This window comes from Vulpes lagopus, chromosome 12 (assembly GCF_018345385.1).
Source record: "Vulpes lagopus strain Blue_001 chromosome 12, ASM1834538v1, whole genome shotgun sequence".
NCBI lineage: Eukaryota > Metazoa > Chordata > Mammalia > Carnivora > Canidae > Vulpes > Vulpes lagopus.
In genome coordinates, this window is record NC_054835.1 from 28,125,005 (window position 1) to 28,146,976 (window position 21,972).

The 21,972-nt window shown below is 37.2% G+C and overlaps 1 protein-coding gene across 1 annotated transcript in view; it reads right to left on the reverse strand.

Annotated features, from left to right (window-relative positions):
* PPM1E (protein phosphatase, Mg2+/Mn2+ dependent 1E) overlaps positions 1-21,693 on the reverse strand; it is a 219,650-nt gene extending 197,957 nt beyond the window's left edge. Inside the window, exon 1 of the mRNA XM_041724298.1 lies at positions 21,092-21,693. Coding sequence (XP_041580232.1) covers positions 21,092-21,549 — 458 coding nt within the window. The 5' untranslated portion in view covers positions 21,550-21,693. The remainder of the gene's footprint in view (positions 1-21,091) is intronic.
* Between the last annotated feature and the right edge of the window lie 279 nt (positions 21,694-21,972).

The window sequence follows — 21,972 nt, forward strand, 5'->3', positions numbered from 1 at the left end:
TCCTGGGATTGAGCCCTGCATCTGGCACCCTGCTTAGCAGTGAGTCTCTTTCTCCCTCTCCCTCTGCCCCTCCAACTGCTTGTGCTCTTGCTCTCTTTCTCTCAAATAAATCTTTTTTAAAAAATGGCTATTTTAGGCAGCCTGGGTGGCTCAGCGGTTTAGCACCGCCTTCAGCCCAGAGCATGATCCTGGAGACCCAGGATCAAGTCCCACATCAGGTTCCCTGCATGGAGCCTGCTTCTCCCTCTGCCTGTGTCTCTGCCTCTGTCTCTCTCTCTCTGTGCATCTCATGAATAAATAAAATATTTTAAAAAATAGATGCCTATTTTAAGTGGCAAAATATAAGTAATTTTCTGTTTTTTTATACCATTTCAAACATTCTTACATAAGCATGTGTCTTATCTAATCAGAAAAAAAATGCTTTTCAAAACATATTGTTATATGTTTTACCACAATACTTAAAATGTATAAGCATATATTCATTTATTCATCAAGTACTTATGGAAAATCTACCATGTACTAAGAATTCAGTATTCTAGGTATTAAGGATAGGATAGTGAACAAAACAAAGTCTGTGCCTCCATGGAGCTTATATACCAGTAAGGAACTCTATACAGAGTAAGTATATATAGAATTAACTTCCTTGTATATTAAAATTCTATTTGAGAAATAGGACATTATCATTCTTTCAACAGTTATTAAATCTCTTATGTATTCTTCTAAAAGTAGTTATTAGGCACTCCTCTTAACTTGCTTAACTCCTCCCTAGCCATCAAGTAAAATGGTACTCTAGTAGCACAATCAAATCTCTGATTTACTTTTTTTTAAAACTTAAATATTGGAGGACACCTGGGTGGCCCAGTGGTTGAGTGTCTGCCTTCAGCTCAGGGTATGGTCCCTGGGCTGTGGGCTCGAGTCCCAGATCGGGTTCCCCACAGGGTGCCTGCTTCTTCCTGTGCCTATAACTCTGCTTCTGTGTCTCTCATGAATAAATAAAATCTTTTTAAAAAGACTTAAATATTGGGGCACCAGGGTGGCTCAGTTACACATCGGTCATTATTAGCTCAGGTCATGATCCTGGGACCCTGGGATTAAGCCCTGCTTTGGGCTCCCTGCTAGGGGTGAGTCTGCCTGTCCTTCCCCTCCCCCCGCCCCCCGCCTCTCCCTTCCTCCCCCAGCTCATTGCTTGTGCTCTCGCCCAAATTTAAAAAAAAAAAAAAATCTATTAAAAAATATATATTTAGAATGTTTCATAATCGTGTCAAATTGAGACAAGAAAAACATCTTGTTCATTAAAAAAAGTCCGTTCTTTCTCCACTAATAATAAAATATAGATCAAAAGATGAGACTATATATTTTCCCATGTAAAATTAGTGACCCTTCCTTTAAGAGTTCCACAGATAATTCAAAGTTCGTACTGCTTTTCAATTAACTAGATTAAAAATTTACACTGGGGCAGCCCCGGTGGCTCAGCGGTTTAGGGCCGCCTGCAGCCCGGGGTGTGATCCTGGAGATCCGGGATTGGGTCCCACTAGGGTTCCCTGCATGGAGCCTGCTTCTCCCTCTGCCTATGTTTCTGCCTCTCTCTCACTCTCTCTGTCTCAATAAATAAATAAATCTTTAAAAAAATAAAAATTTACACTGAAAAAATATCTTAATTATATTATTAATAGCCATTTAATCGAGCATACCCATGATCTTCTTATTCAAGATTCCTATAGCCCACCTCCTCCTTTTAGAAGCCTTTATTCTTAAGGGTAAAAAACATCTTTATTTTTCCATTCTGGGTTTCACTCTAATTTAGATCTCCTCTTCTTTTGAGCTGTCCTGATTATAACAGAGGTTGGTGGTATTCACTTTAACCTTCTATATAAATTAGTGTTTTTTATACACAAATTAACATGTTAAAACACAGCCTAATATATAGCATTCATAAGTTACTTTTATAAGTTGGTTAAATCACCCTCAGCATTTATTGAAACAAAGCAATTAAAGACACCTGAAATGACCAATTTATACAATTAAAAATAAGGAAATCACACAGATCAAGAATAAATATTTTATTCATGTGTACCACAGAAACATCAATAAAAATGCACTTTTTGTAGAGAAAAACTTTATAGAAACCTTTATCAGAAAGAATATATATTAAACATCTTTCATATATAAATTTTAAATCATCACTATGCAAATTTATCTAGCTTTTTTATTTCATAAAAATCTGTTAAGTGTTCCAATAGCTTCCAAAAATTAAGATTACTAGACTTTAATTTGGGTCAATCAGTGCTGAAATTAAGTATTCCCACACACTAATTTTTTTTATATCTACAAATGATCTACTATAATCACAATACCAAAATGACAGGCTAAAAGAAACTTTTGACATCCAACTAACTTTAAATAAAGAAACCTCAGTGCTACTACATTTAACCAATAAAAACAAGAATAGCATTAAGACAATTTTTAAAAGATAATGTTTAGATATAGGCTGAATTTGTTTAAAATTTTTGCTTGGAAACATTTGTCATCTTATTTCTATAAAATGCTCCTGATAATGGCTAAGACAAAGTCAAATTAATTTGACTAGTTTAAAAAAATAACATTATTGTAAAAGTGGTTGAGTGTTAACTATGAAGCTACACTATATGGATTCATATTTTAGCCACTTACCAGATCTGTGAACTTGGACAAGTTTCTTACTCAGTGCCTCAGTTACCTTACCTGTAATGAATGTATAGTTGATAACAGTGCCTACTTCCATTTGGTTGTTGTGAGAATTAAGTAAATTATTATATACAAAATACCTGGACCAGTGTTCTACATTGCAAGCATTACTTAAGTATCTTTATCTTTACTACTATTATAGAAATGGCTTAAGTTTATAAAACTATTGTACATCACAATAGAAAGAAAAGAACTACTTGGATAAAAATGTGTATTAAACTTCCATCCTACAACTTGTCCCAGACTTTATCAACTTCAACAATGCATATGCCAAGATAACTGGCATTCAATCAACAATTCCATATTTTTAAAAGCCACTGATAAAAACATTCACTGACAAGTAAATCTAAAACACAATGTGTTGTTAAAGAAAGAAAAGGTATATATTGTTAAAGTCTATCTAAACCACACTATTTCTTACAATAAAACTATTAGTCCCAAACTATATGAAGTCATACCCTACAAACTTCTATGCATACAGCAACACAAGAATGTGCAGATTACAAAATTCAATGCATCTTTTCTTAGTCTTTAGTTATAAAACCATGGTGCTTTACTTCAAATGTTTTCACAAAACATGGTCATTATTATTCAAAATTATTTACATCTAAATATGCATTTTTAAAACAAAGTTCTAAAACACAGAACACTGATCTTCACTGACACAGAAAAACTGAATTGAAAATATCTTCCTGTCCATTTTTTTTCTTCTTATATTTAATGCTCTGCTTTGTGTGAAATGTTTATTATTTTTAACATTTGGCATATTTGCATTTTTATGTAACCTCAATTTTATTCTATTTTTATTTATTTTTTAAGTAGGCTCCACACCCAACGTGGGGCTTGAACTCATGACCCTGAGATCAAGAGTCACATGCTCTACCAACTGAACAAGCCAGGCGCCCCTCATGTAACCTTGATTTTAATTTGGATTTTTACATTCTCCCTAATGTAGTAGATTCTCAAACTTTGATGTGCACCATAATTATCTAAGGTTTTTATTGAAAACAAGACTCCTAGAACCCAAAGAAATTTTCATTCAATGGGTGTGAGCAGGAGCACAAGACCTGCATCTTTAAAACATTCCAGATGATTCTGAAGTAGGTAATTCATGTCCAACACTATAAGAAACACTGCTCCAATGGTTTCATTTATTATATGGATGCTGTGCTCTAATTCATTAAATATTGGTTCAGTCCCTTATATGTACAAAGCTTAGTGCTATGGATCAAACATGAATTTTGCTTTAAGGAAGGTATATATAGTTTAACAAAGGAGATAAGACATGCATATAAATGACATATAAAAGGAAGGAATTATTGAATGTCTTCTAAAAAGATACAGATAAAAAACTGGGGAATTCAGGGAAGGGAATAATTACTCCCACTTGACCTCTGGGAAATCCTAGTTGGAGATAACATTGAATTTGAAATCGGTGTTGAAGGCTAGCTATGTCTTTAGATTGTAAAGACAAAAATTGATAATTCTCTCACTGAATGATAAACATGTCTAATAATAAACATCATTCCTTCTGAATCAGAAAAACCATTCCCTACTTCCTAAATTTTATATTTCTAATCTGGGTTATGGTCTTGTGTTGTCCTGTATAACCATCCAGCAGCTTGATGTGTTTCTATCTCTCTAAACATGTCTCTGATAGGATCTGTTTGAGTACTTTTAGTATTTATTTATCCTCTGAACGATTAAGTTTACACAGTAGATACTGATACAGAGAAACATACTTATCCTTTCATACATCTTTAGGAAGAAAATAGAGTTTAAGCATGGTTGAAATGAGAACACTTTAGGCAGTCTTCAGTTCTAAAATCTCCACACAGGTTGGCATCAGGTAGCATGACGAGAGGATATGATCAGAAACAAAAACAAAACAAAAACAAAAACAAAAAAAAGAAAGAAAGAAAGAAAGAGAGAGAGAGATTTTACAATTTAGAAGCCATTGTTCTAAAAGCCAAATAAAACAAATTACAGGGCAGAAGAAAGAGCATAAGGCTCTTCTGTTACCTGATTATGGGACATTTCTTTAACATTAGTGGCATTTCTATGACTTATAGTTTTAATAATTCCAGTATCTTCCCAAAGATGCAGTGAATAGAGTCTACAGCGCCCAATACTGACTGAATAAATGAATGAGTGAATGACTTTTGGGTTATTTCTCTGCTCTTTCTTCAAGTTTACCTTTCTCTATTCAGAGAAATAAGAGTCAGCCAGACAAGTCCCAAATGGGCTATGCTTTCTCATCTCCATGTCTTTGTACATGGTAATCTCTCTGTTGGAATGCTTTTCAGCTCCCTCCTCCTCCTGGCTAATTCCTATTTAGTCTTCTAAATTCTAAAAATGTGAACATCCCCTTCCACAATCTAATGTCCTACATTAGCACACGTGCCTCAGTGTCCCCATAAAATCCTCTGCATCATTGTGTCTTAACTCTTATCAGTATACAGAAGCAGCAAGATAACAAGCTTTGGAGTCAAACACACCTGACCTCGAATTCTTTTTTTTTTTTTTTAATTTTTACTTATTTATGATAGTCACACAGAGAGAGAGAGAGGCAGAGACACAGGCAGAGGGAGAAGCAGGCTCCATGCACCGGGAGCCCGACGTGGGATTCGATCCCAGGTCTCCAGGATAGCGCCCTGGGCCAAAGGCAGGCGCCAAACCGCTGCGCCACCCAGGGATCCCCCTGACCTCGAATTCTGATTCTACCACTTACTATGTGACGTTGGAGGAGTTATTTAAACATTAATTTCTTGTTTTAAAAATAGAAAATAGCATATAATGTGCTATGTATATCACCTCATACATACAGAATTAACAATTTTTATGATACTTACATTGTATTGTACTTGCTGGTTAACTTGTCTGACTTTCCTCTAAACCACACACTTCTTGCGGAAAGGAACATATATTTTATTTCTGTATATGCAGCATTTAGCACAGTGTTTGGCATATGGTAGGTACTTAATGTTTTTGATGACTAAATAAGTATTACTCTCATTTTAGTAAAATTAATTTGCCACTTGAAATCCCTTCTGTAATGAGGTGGAAAACAAGTGAATAAGAAAATAAAGTCCATTAATATCAGTTTCAAAAAAGGATACTGTCTTTAATTCTAATCATATTGTTTTTAAGATTTACTGTTACTTATTTATATCATAAACTACCAAGTGATTCAATATCTTGCTTGAATATTGCTGGTCATATATGCCTCAGGAACTAAATACCTATACCTTTTTGGCATATATTAACCACAAAATTACCAAGCCACACGTAAGGCTATCTTCATTCAGATAGTCACTTAAGTTATAGTAAAATAAATAGCTTTTTAAAACCAAGGAAATTCTTAACATAGCAAAGCTTAATTAAAATCTCCCTTAGGGAAATGAAAAGGAACTCAGTTTCATGGTTTGGTAATTTTAACCTATGTAAGGATATAAAAATATACTAATTAGTTAATGTAATATTAACTGGAGTTAAAAGATGGACTTTTCCATCTAATGTTTAATTAGTTGGTTTTAATAAGAGTATTTATGAGGCCTCCTTCTGAGAAAATTCTTTTATTTTTGATCTCCAATATATTTTAACTTCAATACATTTTTACAGAACTACACTAGAAGCTGATATCACTTGTTCTACTTCCTTCTCCTTTCCTTGATGGTCAAGGATAATTTTACTTTAGTATTATATGAATATAAGCTGATATTTTAATATATAACATGGTGTTCTGATTCTGAAGGACGAGCTTTACTTTGAGCCATTTTTAAATGCATTATGCAAAAGAATAATGATTACAATGATAATGATTCTAAAACCATGTTACAGCATATGGATCCATGGAACTGTAATCCATGACACTTCTAGAATACAAGTGATCATTGTTGTTAGTTTATAATCCACTACTTATGAATGATTACTATATAGTTCACTGGCTGCCACAAGATCATGTACTGAATAAGACATTAATACAGTCTTCAAATTGACCAAAAGCATTTCTTCTTAATGAAAAAAAAAAACTTTTTTTTTAAGGTTTCTTTCCAAAAGAAATACTACATTGAGTGGATGACTCCTACATTAGGCATCAAAACTGTATAGAAAATAGGTGCCTTTAGCTACTTCAATAATTAATATTGAAATTAAAAGATCTGAAAAGATTGCAGGATTAGTCAAGGACAAAATGGAAAAAAATAACTCTAGGCTTCTTAGTGAGTGAATAGTGATATGTCTGTTTGCCATTATTTTTTTTTTTTTTGCCATTATTATACTATACACTAAGCTATATTTTTAATAAGCACCACTAATTGTTAGTCTTTTCTTTCATTAGAAGCAAGAGTTCAGGAAAATATTAAATGCAAAGATTTAGACAGCCCTCTATTTATAGGTAAAATCTTAGCAAGATAGACTTTTCAGGTATAATAAATAAAAATCTAACTACCCCCTCTCCCTCGAAAGGGAGGTTATAGTTAGCCAGGAAAGTAGATGTCCTGTGAAGGATAAACAGCACCTGCAACACAGACAGGCAAGAAATAACATGATATCTTTAGAGAAATGCAGTGAATTCACTTATGCTAGAAAACCCAGTGAGGCTAGAGGGAAGAGACTGGGATGCCACTATAGTAATCAAGGCAAGAAGTGATAAGAGCTTGAACTAAGATGTGCCTAGGTGGCTCAATCACTTAAGCATTGGACTCTTGATTTCAGCTCAGGTCATGATCTGGAGGTTGTGAGATCAAGGCCATTTCAGGCTCTGCACTGAGCATGAGGCCTGCTTAAAATCCTCTCTTCACCCATCCTCCTCTCCATATCCCTAGGCTCTTGCTCTCTCTTTAAAAAAGGGGAAGAAAAGAAAAAAGAAAAAAAAAAAAAGAAAAAAAAGCCTGAACTAAGCAACAGCAGTGGTCAAAATTCAAGCAACTGAATTGTGTATTTTCATTAAAATTCTTCCCTATAGAATGAGCATGAAAATCATAAAATGAACTTCAAAGCTTTAACCTCTCATGTCAGTCTGATTCATGTCCTAGTGATAATCCTAATGGTGGAACAGAACCTAATATCAAATAAAACGATTTGGACAAGCTCTCAATAAAATGCAGTAGCAACAAAATAAACAGGAGCAGCTTATAGCTGCTACTAGTTTCACAAGTATTTCAAGTGCAGGCAATGGTGATTCTCTGCAGTTTTACATTATTAGATATATCTTATAGAAAGATGTTTAGATTTATCAACCCAAGATTAGAAAATATCCTGATAAAGAGCATTTAAATGCAAATTCACATTTATCTGTTTTAAAACACTGAAAATTGGGCAGCCCGGGTGGCTCAGCGGTTTGGCGCCGCCTTCAGCCCAGGGCCTGATCCTGGTAGACCCAGGATCGAGTCCCACGTCAGGCTTCCTGCATGGAGCCTGCTTCTCCCTCTGCCTGTGTCTCTGCCTCTCTCTTTCTCTCTGTGTCTCCCATGAATAAATAAATAAATAAAATCTTTAAAAAAAAAAACACTGAAAATTGTTTCTAAGTGCACAGTTAACTTTCCATGACCTTGAGAAGTTGGAAGATATTTTTATTCTTCTAATTGTATATATGAAGATTGTGAATATGACAAATCCAAGTAATAGATAAGACTATATTTATAAGCTGCCTTAACCAAAGGCTCTATGAACTGATAAATATTCACAATTGCCAGAAATCAAATCTAAAAACTTCAGAAGTCATTTCTATTGCAAAATCAGTGATAGCCTGATTGAACAACTGTCCCTCCCATATTTATGTAATAATTTGCTAGGTTCAATAAGAATATGTTCACATGATTCTTGTCCTCTAGAAATTTGGCCTAAGAAATAATTTTATGTATTTCATACTTCAAACACAATTTTATAAAAACTATAAATATATATATATATATAATATACACAAATACTTCAAATCCATACCAGACAAGAACTATAATATTTCTCTGGGAATTTTATACATCATTATGGCATCAAGTCACCAGGAAAAAAATTATGTTTGATATTTTCTAACCAGCAGATTGGTCTTTCTTTTTCTTTGATGACTTAAATGAAGATAAGAAGTAATGGGCCTGGTCTTCCTCAGACCTATATACCAGAAGGTTAAGTCTTCAGTGAAGATATACACAAGGAATTAAGAATACTATCTTTTAACTGGCTCATTACTCTCTATACAGTACTCTTCTTCAAACTTGTCATTGTTTACAATATTCTCAAATAACTGATGTGAAAACTCCTTTAAATCCCTGAATTTTTTAAAAGATTTTATTTATCTAAGAGAGAAAGAGAGAGAGAGAGAGAGAGAGAGAGAGAGAACCTGAATGGGTGAGGGGCAGAGGGAAAAGCAGATGCCCTGCTGAGCAGGGAGCCCAATGTGGGGCTAGATCCCAGGAGTCCAGGATTATGACCTGAACCCAAGGCAGACACTTAACCAATTTAGCCACCCAGGTACCCCTAGTCCCTGAAAACACTCATTTACAAAGTTGTGGAATGTTAATGACAACTGTAAATATATTTCTGCAGCTAGTTGAAAATGCTAACAAATATACCAAAAATAACAAATTATGAAGCCAAACTCTTCTGTAATTCAAAGGAAAGAAAAAGAAAATAATAGCAAAGAGAAAGAAGGGAATGAGAATAGGCCTATACAAATCTGGAAAGGAAATGATCTGGTAGATTAAGCAGAGAAAATGTTGACCATTCATTTATTTATTCAACAAATAACTGCCTACCATGGGCCAAGACTTGCACTAGATGCTGAATACACAAAGAGCAATAAAACATTCTTTATCTGTTGCCCTCAGTCTGGAGAAGACACATTAAATAACTAACGCATGCATACATATGGGATTAAATTGTGGTAGTAAATGGATATGAAGAAAAAGTAAAGGATGTTATGAAAACCAAAAGTAAGACTTAATTTAGACCACAGGTAAGGAAACAGCTCTATGAGGAAGAGATACTTTTTTTTTTTATTTTTTTAAATTTTTATTTATTTATGATAGTCACAGAGAGATAGAGAGGCAGAGACACAGGCAGAGGGAGAAGCAGGCTCCATGCACCGGGAGCCCGACGTGGGATTCGATCCCGGGTCTCCAGGATTGCGCCCTGGGCCAAAGGCAGGCGCCAAACCGCTGCGCCACCCAGGGATCCCGAGGAAGAGATACTTTAAACCTACTGGTTGAGTTGGATAGTTGGGAGAGAAGGAGAAAAGTTTCCTGGGCAAAAAAACAAAAGTACAAAGATCCTTAGGACAGAGTATGGCAGATTCTGGAACTAAATGAAGACCACTGTGATTGAAACAGAATAAGTGAGTACAAGCAGATGTGAGTCAAGATGAGGCCAATTGCTGTATGGAAAACTATCAGAGGGAGGAGAGAAATGTGGAAGGAGAAATAGCAGTTTAGAGTAATGCTCCAGCCAGCTAAGGAAGAGCTGATGAAAACTTAACCAGGCCTGTCCAAATGGAGACAAAAAGAAATTGGTCGAGTATTTTGCTTTCATTTAGAAGATTTAAAAGGCCATTAAATGAAATAATTAAAATGCAGTCCCCCATCTAAAACAGTCCCCCAAAAATGCCCAAGATGCCCCACTCTAACTGTTAAAATCTGTGGATACTAATGAAATATCACTGCTGTGATTGTGTTACACGACAAGTTGATCTTAAAATAGGGAGACTGGGACGCCTGGGTGGATCAGCGGTTGAGTGTGGTCGACTCAGGGTGTGATCCCAGAGTCCGGGGATCAAGTCCCACATCAGGCTCCTTGCGGGGAGCCTGTTTCCTCCCTCTGCTTATGTCTCTGCCTCTCTCTCTGTCTCTCACGAATAAATAAATAAAATCTTATTTAAAAAAAAATAGGGAGATTATCTCAGTGGACCTGATCCTAAAAAGCAGAGAATTTTCTCTGGCTGGCAGCAAGAGAAGCCAGGGAAGTTTGAAGCATAAGAAGGACTTGATATGCCATTAGTGGTTTGAAGATGAAGAGGGCCATGTGAGAAGGAATATGGATGGCTTCTAAGAATAATAATCAGCCCTGACAGCTGATTATGTAATAATAGTAATAATAATCACCTGACACCCAGCAAGGACATAAGGACCTCAGATGTTTTATGAGGATCTAGATTCTGTTAACAACCTATACAGTCTTGGGAAGTGGAGTCTCCCCTGAGCCTCCAGATAATTGCAGTCTGGCCAACACTTTGGTCTTGACTTGAGACCTTAAACAAAGAACCTAGCTGAATATTCCTGGACTTATGATCTACAGAACTGTTAAGATAATAATAGGTGTTTTAAACCACTGAGTTTTGCTAACACATTACACAACAACAGAAAACTAATAGAAAACTATCACCCTGTATACTCTGTGACAATTTAACAATTTGATAATTTAAATCTAAACCAAATTATTCTCGTCATAGAAAGAAATGCAGGAAAAATAAGTTCAGCTTGTTATTCCTCCAAAGACTAAATAAAGATGTGTTTGATGATTAGAGAACCCATTTAAATATGACTTTGAAATTCAATGTCAGATACATGTAATAGAATTAGTTTTTGTTTTTTAAAGATTTTATTTATTTATTCATGAGAGACACATAGAGAGAAAGGCAGAGACATAGGCAGAGGGAAAAGCAGGCTCCACGCAGGGAGCCTGAAGTGGGACTTGATCCCCAGACCTTGGGATCATGCCCTGAGCCCAAGGCAGATGCTCAACCACTGAGCCACCCAGGCGTCCCAAGAATTAGTTTTTGTTAGTAAATCCAAACGTGCACCATTCAATATAGTGGTCACGAGACTCATGTGGCCACTAAGTATTTGAAGTGTGATATTCCATAGTGAGATGTACTATAAGTATAAAAGATACATAAGATTTTGAAAACTTGGTATAAAAAATTAAAATAACTCAATAATATTTTAATATTGATTACATGTTTAAATAGTAATATATTTCAATATATAATATTTGGATATATCGGGTTAAATAAATTACTCAAACTAAATTTACCTATCTCTTCAATTTTTAACATGTGTTTAACAGAAAATTTTCAATTATATATGTGGTTCAATTATTACTGGAAAGCATTGGTCTAGACTTTTAGGCAGGTGTCCTCTTCCAAAATGCCCTATCTCAAGATCCCAATCAACTATAAGTAGTATCTTTCTATCCTACTTCAGTGACATTAATGGCACACAGATGACTAGTATGGCTGTTCAAAGAGCAAAAATACGGACAAACCAAACATCTCATACAAAGCAGTTGGACAAAGTTGGCAATATCTAACAAAGTAAAAGTGTATGTAATTTCAATCTGACAATTCCCCTTTTAGGTATGTACCCAAGAATTCTATGAATATGCACAAGGAGACATATCCAAATTATAGAATTATTTGTAGGGCAGACAATGCCAGCTTCTCCACCAAAGTTTTGTGTTCTTTTTTCCATAAGTATAGAGTTGTTCTCTATACTGTTTGCTGTGAAATGTGGACCTGAGATGGTGCCAACGTGAGTTACATTCTAGTGAACGGAAAGTGAAAAGAATTATATTTGCCCCTTCTCAAGACTGGCTCCTAAAAAACTCCAATACCATTCTCCACTCTTTTGCTGGGTGGATGTTGATGCCTAAAGCAACCTTGGAAACCACAGGTTGAAGGTGACATACCCTCTATTAGCCCGGGTCCCTTAAGCACTCTAGAACGCAGTCCTTTCTTCTCCACTGAAAGTTACTCCGTGAGCAAGAAATTAACACCATGTGAAGCTTTGAGATTTCAGTATTTACCCATTTGAGCAGCCAGCATTAAACTAATATAGTGTATAATACACAAATATTAGAAATAACCCACGTCTGTCAATAGATTGGATAAATAAGTCATAGTACAATCGGACAATGGAATGCTACATAGTACCTAAAATGAAAAAAAAAAAAAAAAAAACTAGATCTCTGTATCAACATGAAAATTTTCAAGATAGCTAGTTACAAAACCAAAAACAAGTTAAAAAGCCCACCATATATTCAGACATACAAATGCATGGAGCAAAAATACAAAAATACAGAACAGAGGATACATTCCAAGAATTCCCAGATGGGAGAAAAAAGGGAATGGGTTCAGAGAAGAGAGCGAAAACAAAGTTTTCAATTCCATACAAAATTTTTTATTTCCTTAAAATATTCCTAATAACCATAATTTGTTGAAACTGGATAATGAAATAAATAAAATTTTAAAAATTAAAAAAAGAAACTGGATAATGAGTATATGGATATTTTGCTTTATTATTCTATTTTGTAAATGTTTAAATTATTTCATAATACCAAAAATCTTTTTTTTTAAGATTTTTATTTATTTATTCATGAAAGACACACACAGAGAGAGAGAGAGAGAGAGAGAGAAAGAGAGAGAGAGACAAAGACACAGGCAGAGGGAGAAGCAGGCTCCATGCAGGGAGCCTGACATGTGACTCAATCCCAAGTCTCCAGGATCACACCCTGGGCTGAAGGCGTCACTGAGCCACCCGGGCTGTCCCCAAAAATCTTTTTTATGTATACATCTGCTTAGAGGGTAAATTAACTTGTTAGAGGACATTTTAAAATTATGTATCAAAAGCCTTAAATACTTAAATATCTTATAACATAGTCCCAACACCAGAAATACATACTCTAAGGAAAATAAAGGTTTGCTCAAATTATCAACATCACACTATTCTTAGAGTAACCAAAAACTGGTAACACCTAGAATGTCCAACAGAATTGTGATTAAATTACTGAGTATTCATTTTTAAATTACATAGGATATAATGGGAGGTAGGGTGAGATGTCTGGAGGTAAGGATGAAACAAGATGGCCATATATTGATCATTTCTAAGGCTGGATGATAAGTGGACTATTTTATTTTTTTATATACTTTAACTTTTCTGTAATAGGGTGCCTGGGTGGTTCAGTCAGGTCAGCATCTCTGCCTTCAGCTCAGGTTATGATCCCAAAGTAGTGGGATCAAGCCTACTTCTCCCTCTCCCTCTGCCTACAGCTCCCCCCACCCACCTTGTGCACTGTGTCAAATAAATAAAATCTTTTAAAAAAGTTTTCTCTATAATAAAAAGTTTTAACATAGTAAAATTCATTAAGTTTAAAAAAATTTTTGCTAACTTTTTAAAAGCAGTTTAAAATACTAAGAACTATATTTATATATGTATTTATTTTTAGAACCATCTTTTTTAAAATCTCAGCTCATTCATTGGATCAGCAAATACTCTTTGTGTCATATATGGTACCTCTCATTATCAACTTAGGAATATGATGGCAAACATGTAGCTAATAATCTAACCCAACTGCCTCCAAACACTTGCTCAGGCACCCTACCAAAATATTTGGAGCACCAGGCATGCATATACACACACACATACACATGCATGTATGTATGTATATGCACACAGATAAATTACATACGTTCACACTCATGCATACATATCTGCACATTTGCACACACTCAACTCTCAGAAGTAATTTTTTTTTCTTTTTTCTTTTTTAAAAAATAAGCTCCATGTCCAACATAGGACTTGAACTCATGACCCTGAGATTCATGACCCTGAGATAAAGAGTCGCATGCTCTACTGACTGAGCCAGCCAGGCACCCCTCATCAGTAATATTTTGGTATTTCTTTGAGTAATCTGCATTTTACTATTTCACATACTCTACTTAATAAACCCATTTTTGTTGATTTCTAATCAGATAGAATTGTATTATCTTTTTTAAAAAGTCTAATGTAGGGGCAGCCCGGTGGCTCAGCGGTTTAGCGCCGCCTTCAGCCTGGGGTGTGATCCTAGGGACCGGGGATCGAGTCCCGTGTGGGGCTCCCTGCATGGAGCCTGCTTCTCCCTCTGCCTGTGTCTCTGCCTCTCTCTGTGTGTCTCTCATGAATAAATAAATTTTTTTTAAGTTTAATGTAGAGGTGGGGAAAAAACAAAAAATAAAAAATAAAAAAATTTAATGTAACTAAGTATGGGACAAACATAGGCTCTCAAGTATTGTTGTTTCTTATGCTTATAAGTATTATAGTCAACCCAAGATTTCTTTGCAAGAATTTTTAAAGCCAAATACCCATTTTATTAAAACCAGGAAATATAATCAATAAGTCCATATATCAGTGCAGGTAAACTGCAATACATCATAATGTTCTGAAAATTGGAGGGAGGGCACACTGTTGACTCTTCTAACCTGTGAAACTTATATTTCATCAGCATACCTCATTTACCATGCTTGACATGAAATCAGTTGTCACACATAACTGCCAACCTCAATCAATACAACATACACTAATAACACTTAATTTCATAATCTGTATACAATTTCATATTATGTATATTTTGTATGCAAATAGATTTTAATATTTTATTCTTGGGAATAAAATTCTTTGGGATTCTCCAATGGATTATTTTGGGTATACCTCATTTTGAAGACCACTGCTCTAGTAAAAGACATGCTACAAAAAGAATAATCACTGGGTATTCTAGAGAGGCAAATGGAAGAAAGATTTAACTCATGACTGTGGGTATGGTGAACAAAGTGTTGTTAAATGAAGACCTAAAGAATGGGTAAGGGACTAGATCAAGCACACTAGGGTAAGGGAGCATGGTATTCTAAGCAGAAGGAATACTGTTGTCATATGCAAAGATGCAGAGGTAAAACCAAACAGCACATTCAAACTAGTATATTAGCAATCTAAAATAGCTAAAGTGTAGTTTCTAGAGCTATAGAGGTAGAATGAAATAGGTGCTCAGTAAAAAAAAAAAAAAAGAAAGAAAGAAAGAATGAATGAATGAATGAATGAAAAAAAAAAGAAATAGGTACTCAGTGATTCAGAGATGATGGATGGGATAAGATTATAAAGATTTCTTTGGATTTATCTGAAGGGCAATGGAGAGTAAGAAATGAAGGTATATAGTAAAGAATTTGGCCTTGCTCAAAGAAAGGTCTGGTCTTTGTTCTTGGCTTCTGGGAGGTAACCTCTAAACCCTGGAATTTCTGGAGTAATAGGTATGTCATTGTTATTTATAGTGAGCCCCTTGGACCACATGGTATCAGCCTGACCTCCAGTTCAGCCAATCAATCAATAAGTCTCAATAAAAACTCTGGACACTGAAGCTCAGGTGAGCTTCTTGGGCTGGAATACTCTATGTGTATTACCACACATCAATCCTGGGGAGGGGAGTATCATCTTCAATGCTGAAGACAATGAAAGCACATTTGAACTCCCTAAATTGTGCCCATGCAGGTCTTCTTTTGGCTGGTTCAAACTTGTATCTTTTCCCTATAATGAACAATATCCATTAGTAGAATAGTCTTCAGGGATTTCTGTGAGTCTTTCTAGTGAATTATCAAATCTGAGGGTGTTTTTGAGATACCCCTAAACTTACAGTTGATGTCAGAAGTGAGGGTGGTCTTGTGTGGACTCTTCCCTCTTTGTAGTTGAACCCTAACTCCTTGCAGCTGGGATCAGAAGTCTTGGACAGACTTGGTAGTCTGCAGGACTTTGCCTTTAGCCTCGCAGTTTGGCTAACTCTGGGAAAAGAGTAAAAATGTTTAAGCAGTAGGTGACAATTAGACAATCCACATAATCTAGATTCTGGAGTAATCACTTTGGCTATACTGGGAAGAATATATTGGAGAAGAGTAAGACTGGCAAAAGATGACAATGACAGCGGGAATTGAGAGAGAGATATCTATGAAATAATTACAAGGCAAAATTGATAGAACATGAGGGGTGAGACAAAGAGAAATCAGGAATGGATCCACCAGAAAAAGAATCAGGTTTTAGTTTTATTTTGGGGGAGATAGAGGATTGAATTAGGTACTGAACAGTTTGAGAAGCCTTTTAGATATTTAGGTAGAACTGTTCCATAGCAGCAAACCTGAGACAGAGACAGCAGTGGGAACCATTAGCATAATAACAAATAACCAAACTCATAGGAGAAATTGATATTGACTACAAACAAATAAGTCACCAGAGTTGAAAAGGCTAAGGACCAAACAACAATATTAAAGTATAGTCAGAACTCACAGAAAAGCAGCAGCCTGAGAGACAGGAATAAAACCTGAAAACTATGGTTAACAATGAATGCTTGAAATTGTTCTTTTTGCTCATGAAAACTTTCTCCACTTCTTATAGTGAACACTACTTCTTAACAAGAAAAAAAGGTGTAGTTTTATATAAAACTTGCATCCATTTATTTTTCTATTTTATATATGTAAAAATGAGATAAAGTTGTAATTCTTTTCTGGCCTATCTCAAATTTATGATTCACGTAATTCAATATAACTGAATTATTAGTGTCTAAAACTAAAGATTTTCTTTTCCAAGATATTTTAAAAGTGCCTCCCACCCCTCATTACTATCTGGAACTATTTAACTTCACCAGGCTGCTGGAATATCTGGCTCCCCATCAAGAAGTCCAACCAAGGGACTCCTGGGTGGCTCAGCGGTTGGGTGCCTGCCTTCGGCTCAGGCTGTAATCCCAGGATCCAAGATCAAGTCCCGCATCAGGCTCCCTGAGAGGAGCCTCTTTTTCCCTCTGCCTGTCTCTGCCTCTCTCTCAGTCTGTCTCTCATGAATAAATCTTAAAAAAAAAAAAAAAAGAAGTCCAACCAAGACTAAATGAATAACTGAGGAAACAATTACTCTAAAAATGTAATGACATATAGCTCTAGTAAAGACTAGTAAAGAAAAAGTATGTGTTTCTTCTGGATTAAAACAAGTAGATTTGGGTAGCCTGGTGGCTTAGCGGTTTAGCACCGCCTTCAGCCCGGGGTGTGATCCTGGAGACCCAGGATCGAGTCCCGCATCAGGCTCCCTGCATGGAGCCTGCCTCTCTCTCTCATTTGCTGTGTCTCTAATAAATAAATAAAATCTTTAAAAAAAAAAAAAAAAACAAGTAGATTTACCCCCAATATAGTGTAGACAAAATACACAGTATTGACCCATGTAACCTATACCATGTAGCCTAAAAGGCACATCTGCTATAAGATCAGTTAGAAGCTTTTATTTGCAAATTATTTCAAAGCTATAAAATATCTCATTTCCACCTTTTCAAAGACATTCTCTTATTAACCTCAGAAATCCTAATACTATGTCACTAGAAAATATTTATTTTAATCTCTTGGGGGACATTTAAGCATAAAGTAAAACAGATATTTTTATACTAGCAGCTAAAGGTTCTTAACCATTGGACTTTTTAATTGACAACAGACCAGTAAAAACAGTTCTAAAATATTGTATGCGTTTATTATTGATTCTTAGGGTTCGATAAACTGAAAAAAAATTTTTAATGATCCTTAAGAAGGTATTTATAACCCATAACTGAAGTCCTTCTCATCTAATGAGATTTTTGCTATTTTCAAATTGTTGTTCTTATTCTTTCAAAATGTTACATGTTGCTTTTATCTGGTAGAGAAATATCTAAGTATTTCCCATTTTGAAGGCAAAAATTTTATCCCAATTACTACTCTGAAAAATTTTTAAGTTGCTAATTATAACTATATTTTGTCTACTGAAACCTTTATCCTTTACTTATTTAATTGCTTATCCCAAGTTAGTCGCAACTTTGAGTTTACCAAAATGAAGAATGTTAAATACATCTGCTGTTCCTATTCTAAAATTCTTGAGAAGCAACATATTGAGAAAAACATTCACTATGTTTTAATTTTCAGTGTATACATAAAACAATGAGAAGATAAGCACCTTTATTTCTTTACTTCAGAGAATCTCAGTCTGTTTAGCAGCTAAATATTATAGATTTCTAAAATCCTGACAGAAAACACACACTAGAGACTTATAAAACTGGTATTAAATGCAGTCTTATTTTCTTCTTATACTAATCCCAACTACCAAATTGGTGAATATATAGTTCAGGTAGCTCTATTTAAGAATTTCAGCAACATTTGACAAGCATGACAGAGCTTTTAAAGTATATTACAAATTCCCAAAATAATGATTGGTATTTGAGAAAATATTTTGGGAAAAAAAATCACTTTCCCCAAACAAGTAATTTCAACATATATTTAATCAGAATTACTTCAAAATATTTCCTAAGAAATTTGAGGAACCACAATTTCAAATATATAGGGGTTTGCGGTTCAGAGATTATTTTGAGAAATGTCAGAATTATTTGTATAAAAACTGTCATTTCTAAATTTAGAACCACTTTTCTCATCTGTAAAATAAAGTGCTTAGACAGAAAACTGATCTGGAAGACACTGTCTTCCAATATGGACTGTGACTGATATGATTTTCTTTTATAAATAAAAAATAATTGTTAATTTAAAAGTATATCTTTTACACAATGAGGGGCTTTTTTTGCTTTTCTTAATCTGTAAAGGATCTTGAAGATACTTTATATAAACAAGCCAGCCATTTTATATCTGAATAAAAATAGGTTAATAGCTTTTTGCACAAAACACAGTAAAAATGATGAAATCTCTGATTTATGGTGAAATAATATTTTCTAACTTTGCTAGTTTTACTTCAAATCCAAACTTCTGTTCTCAAATGGCCATTTTATCATTTGAATAATTTGTCTAATTTTATGCATACTGAAATTAATCTTGCTTTCTTACCATATGGAAAAACACATCTACTTACCATCTTATCATCTTCATATAGATTTCATTAAAAAAAAAAAAAAAAACTGCTTGAATGGCAAATGTCCGTAGCTGTTCTAATCTAATGACTCTCTTTTTGAGGGACCTTCTCTAATGTTTAAATGTATTTCTTTAATACTGACACTGCATTTGTAAAGGTAAGAACTGCCAAAATAGAATTAGTCTGAGGCTGAGGTAAATTCCTCCACTTTGGTAAGTATTTCCATTTTATTTTAAGCAGGAAGTTTTAAGTGTCTTTATTTAGTGTTTAAAAATGACGTTTCATATGCCCTTTTCTCTGACAGTTTACAAACACCAGGAAGAAATAACTTGAAAATGTTAATACTGTTTATCCCTGGTGGTGGTATTACATGCCATTTTTTTTTTTTATTTCCCAGAAAGCATTATTACTTTGGTAATCGGATAATATTTCAAAATTAAATTTTAAATAGCTTATAAAGTGTACAACATCAACACAATCCACCTCTCCAGCAGTTAGGTCAAATGCCTTTCCCCTATTGATAAGCTTCTGCTTTAACAGGAAGAATGATTTGATCAGGAGCCTGTTAGGTTGGATGAAGACCTGACATTTACTTTCTAGGCCCTTCTTTTAAGTTTTAGACTTTGAACTTAATTGCAGTGAGTCTTGCAGCAGTAAACTTTGGGGGGGGGGGGGGGAGAGCCGGCAGAGTAACATCTTTCAATGCAACTATTAGCAAAATGTCAGGAGACTCAGGTTTACCAATGTTTTGAGAGACTTGTCAGCATTCTCCTGTCATTTCAGAACAATTCCATTTAGAAAGAAAAGCAATTGTAAACCGTTTCTATTTCAAGCCCATAAAAACCCGAACTGGAATGAAAGGCAAAGCCTTGACCTTTCTATTTTAGACTTTCATCTGTGTAGCTAAGCCATCTGCTTTCTCTCCCCTACCCCATCTACTTAATGGACTGAAAATACTGCACCTAATTGCAATTTTATCAAACCAGCCTGACTTTTCCACTTTAACGAATTAGGACTGTCTTTCACCTGAAGACTCGCTCGTAAAAAATGTGCTTATTACCCTTCCTTCTCAATTCCTTCCGACCTCCCTCAATTAGGAGTTATCAAATGTCTTTAAGATACTCGGCTTCCGTGGATTAAGCCATCCATGGATAAGCCTCAAGGAAAATCTACTCCTGTGTCTCCTCCTGTGGCTATTAGGCCGGTATTACCATCACTGTGGTTGCGGTTACGCAGGAGGCACCTCGCAGCTCAGCCTAGGAAGGAGCCGCGTCTCTCCGCCGCTAGACAACAGGGGACTCAGGCTGGGAAAAGACAGACCCGGGTGGGAGGAAAACCTCCAAGAGGAAGAAAGGAGCTGGCAAGAAGACCGAGCTCGTAAGACTGGAAGAAAGGACCTTCCGAAGCACGAAGGGAAAAGGGTATTTGTCAAGTGAGGCAAGAAGTGGGTGACGGAGGTGCAGCGGCAAGAAGGGGCCCGGCCGGCGGGAGGGCGCCGGGGGCGGCTCCCCGGTCAGGCAGGAGGCGCGGGGGCCGAGGCGGGCGTGGGCTGCTCGCAGCGACCGCCGGAGTCGGAGCAGCTGGGGCGCTTCCAAAGGCGCGAGGCGCGGGTGAGGGGGTGAAGAGAGGGAAAGAGAGCAGTTGAGGGGCCGAGAGAGCCGCGTCGACGCCGGCGCGGCGGGGACAGCGGGCCCACCCCCAGCCAAGCCCCGCTACTTAACTATTTGTAGAGCTGCTGCAGGCACAGGTCCAGGCTCTCGCCCTCCACCTCCTCACGGGTGATGCGCTCCGACAGCGGCCGCGGGAGCGGGGGCAGCGGCGGCAGCTGGGGCTGCGGCGGCGCCGGCGGCACGGCCGACTGACCCCGGGCTGCCGCCGCCTCCTCGTCCTCCTCGCCCTCCGCCGCCGCCGCCTCTTCCTCCACCGCCTCCTCTTCGGGCTCGGGGTCTTGTTCGTGCTCTTGCTCCCCCTCCTCTGTCGCGGCTACGGTGGCCGCCTCCTCCCCGGGGTCCTCGACCGAAGCCTCGGCCGCCTCAGCCGCGACCAGTTCGGGCTCGGGCTCCGACTCGGGTTCGGGTTCCGGCTCGGGCTCGCCGCCACCGCACGGTCCGCGAAACTCGCCCAGAAATAGCTCCAGAAAGCGCCGGTAAGTTTTCTCCTCAGGGCTGCAGCCGGCCATCGTTGCTCATGCCCCAGGGCCGACCGGGAAGTGGGTGGGGGGGAAGTCCAGGAAGGGGAGGGGGCTGCTTTCGAGCCTCGAGCTCCCGCAAAGGCTGTTAACGGCCGCACCGGCACGAGCGATCAGCACTAGGTTGCCTGGAGAGGGCTCCCGCAGGCGTGCGCGCCGCCGAGCGCGGACGTGCGCGGCCCGGGGGCGGGGGCGGAGCGCGCCGCCCCCCTCTGGTCTGGAGGGAAAGTTGGTGGCGGGCGCGCGCGCAGGGTCCAGCGGCGGCCCACCCTCCAGCCCTCCGCAGAGCTCAGCCCACGCTGCCTAGAGACTGTCGCCATGGCAACCGGCTCTAATTAAGAATTTCAGGGTCCCTCCCGTCGAGCCCGCGGAGTCGAAAGGACACTCGACTCGCCCGCTCTCCAACTCTGCATA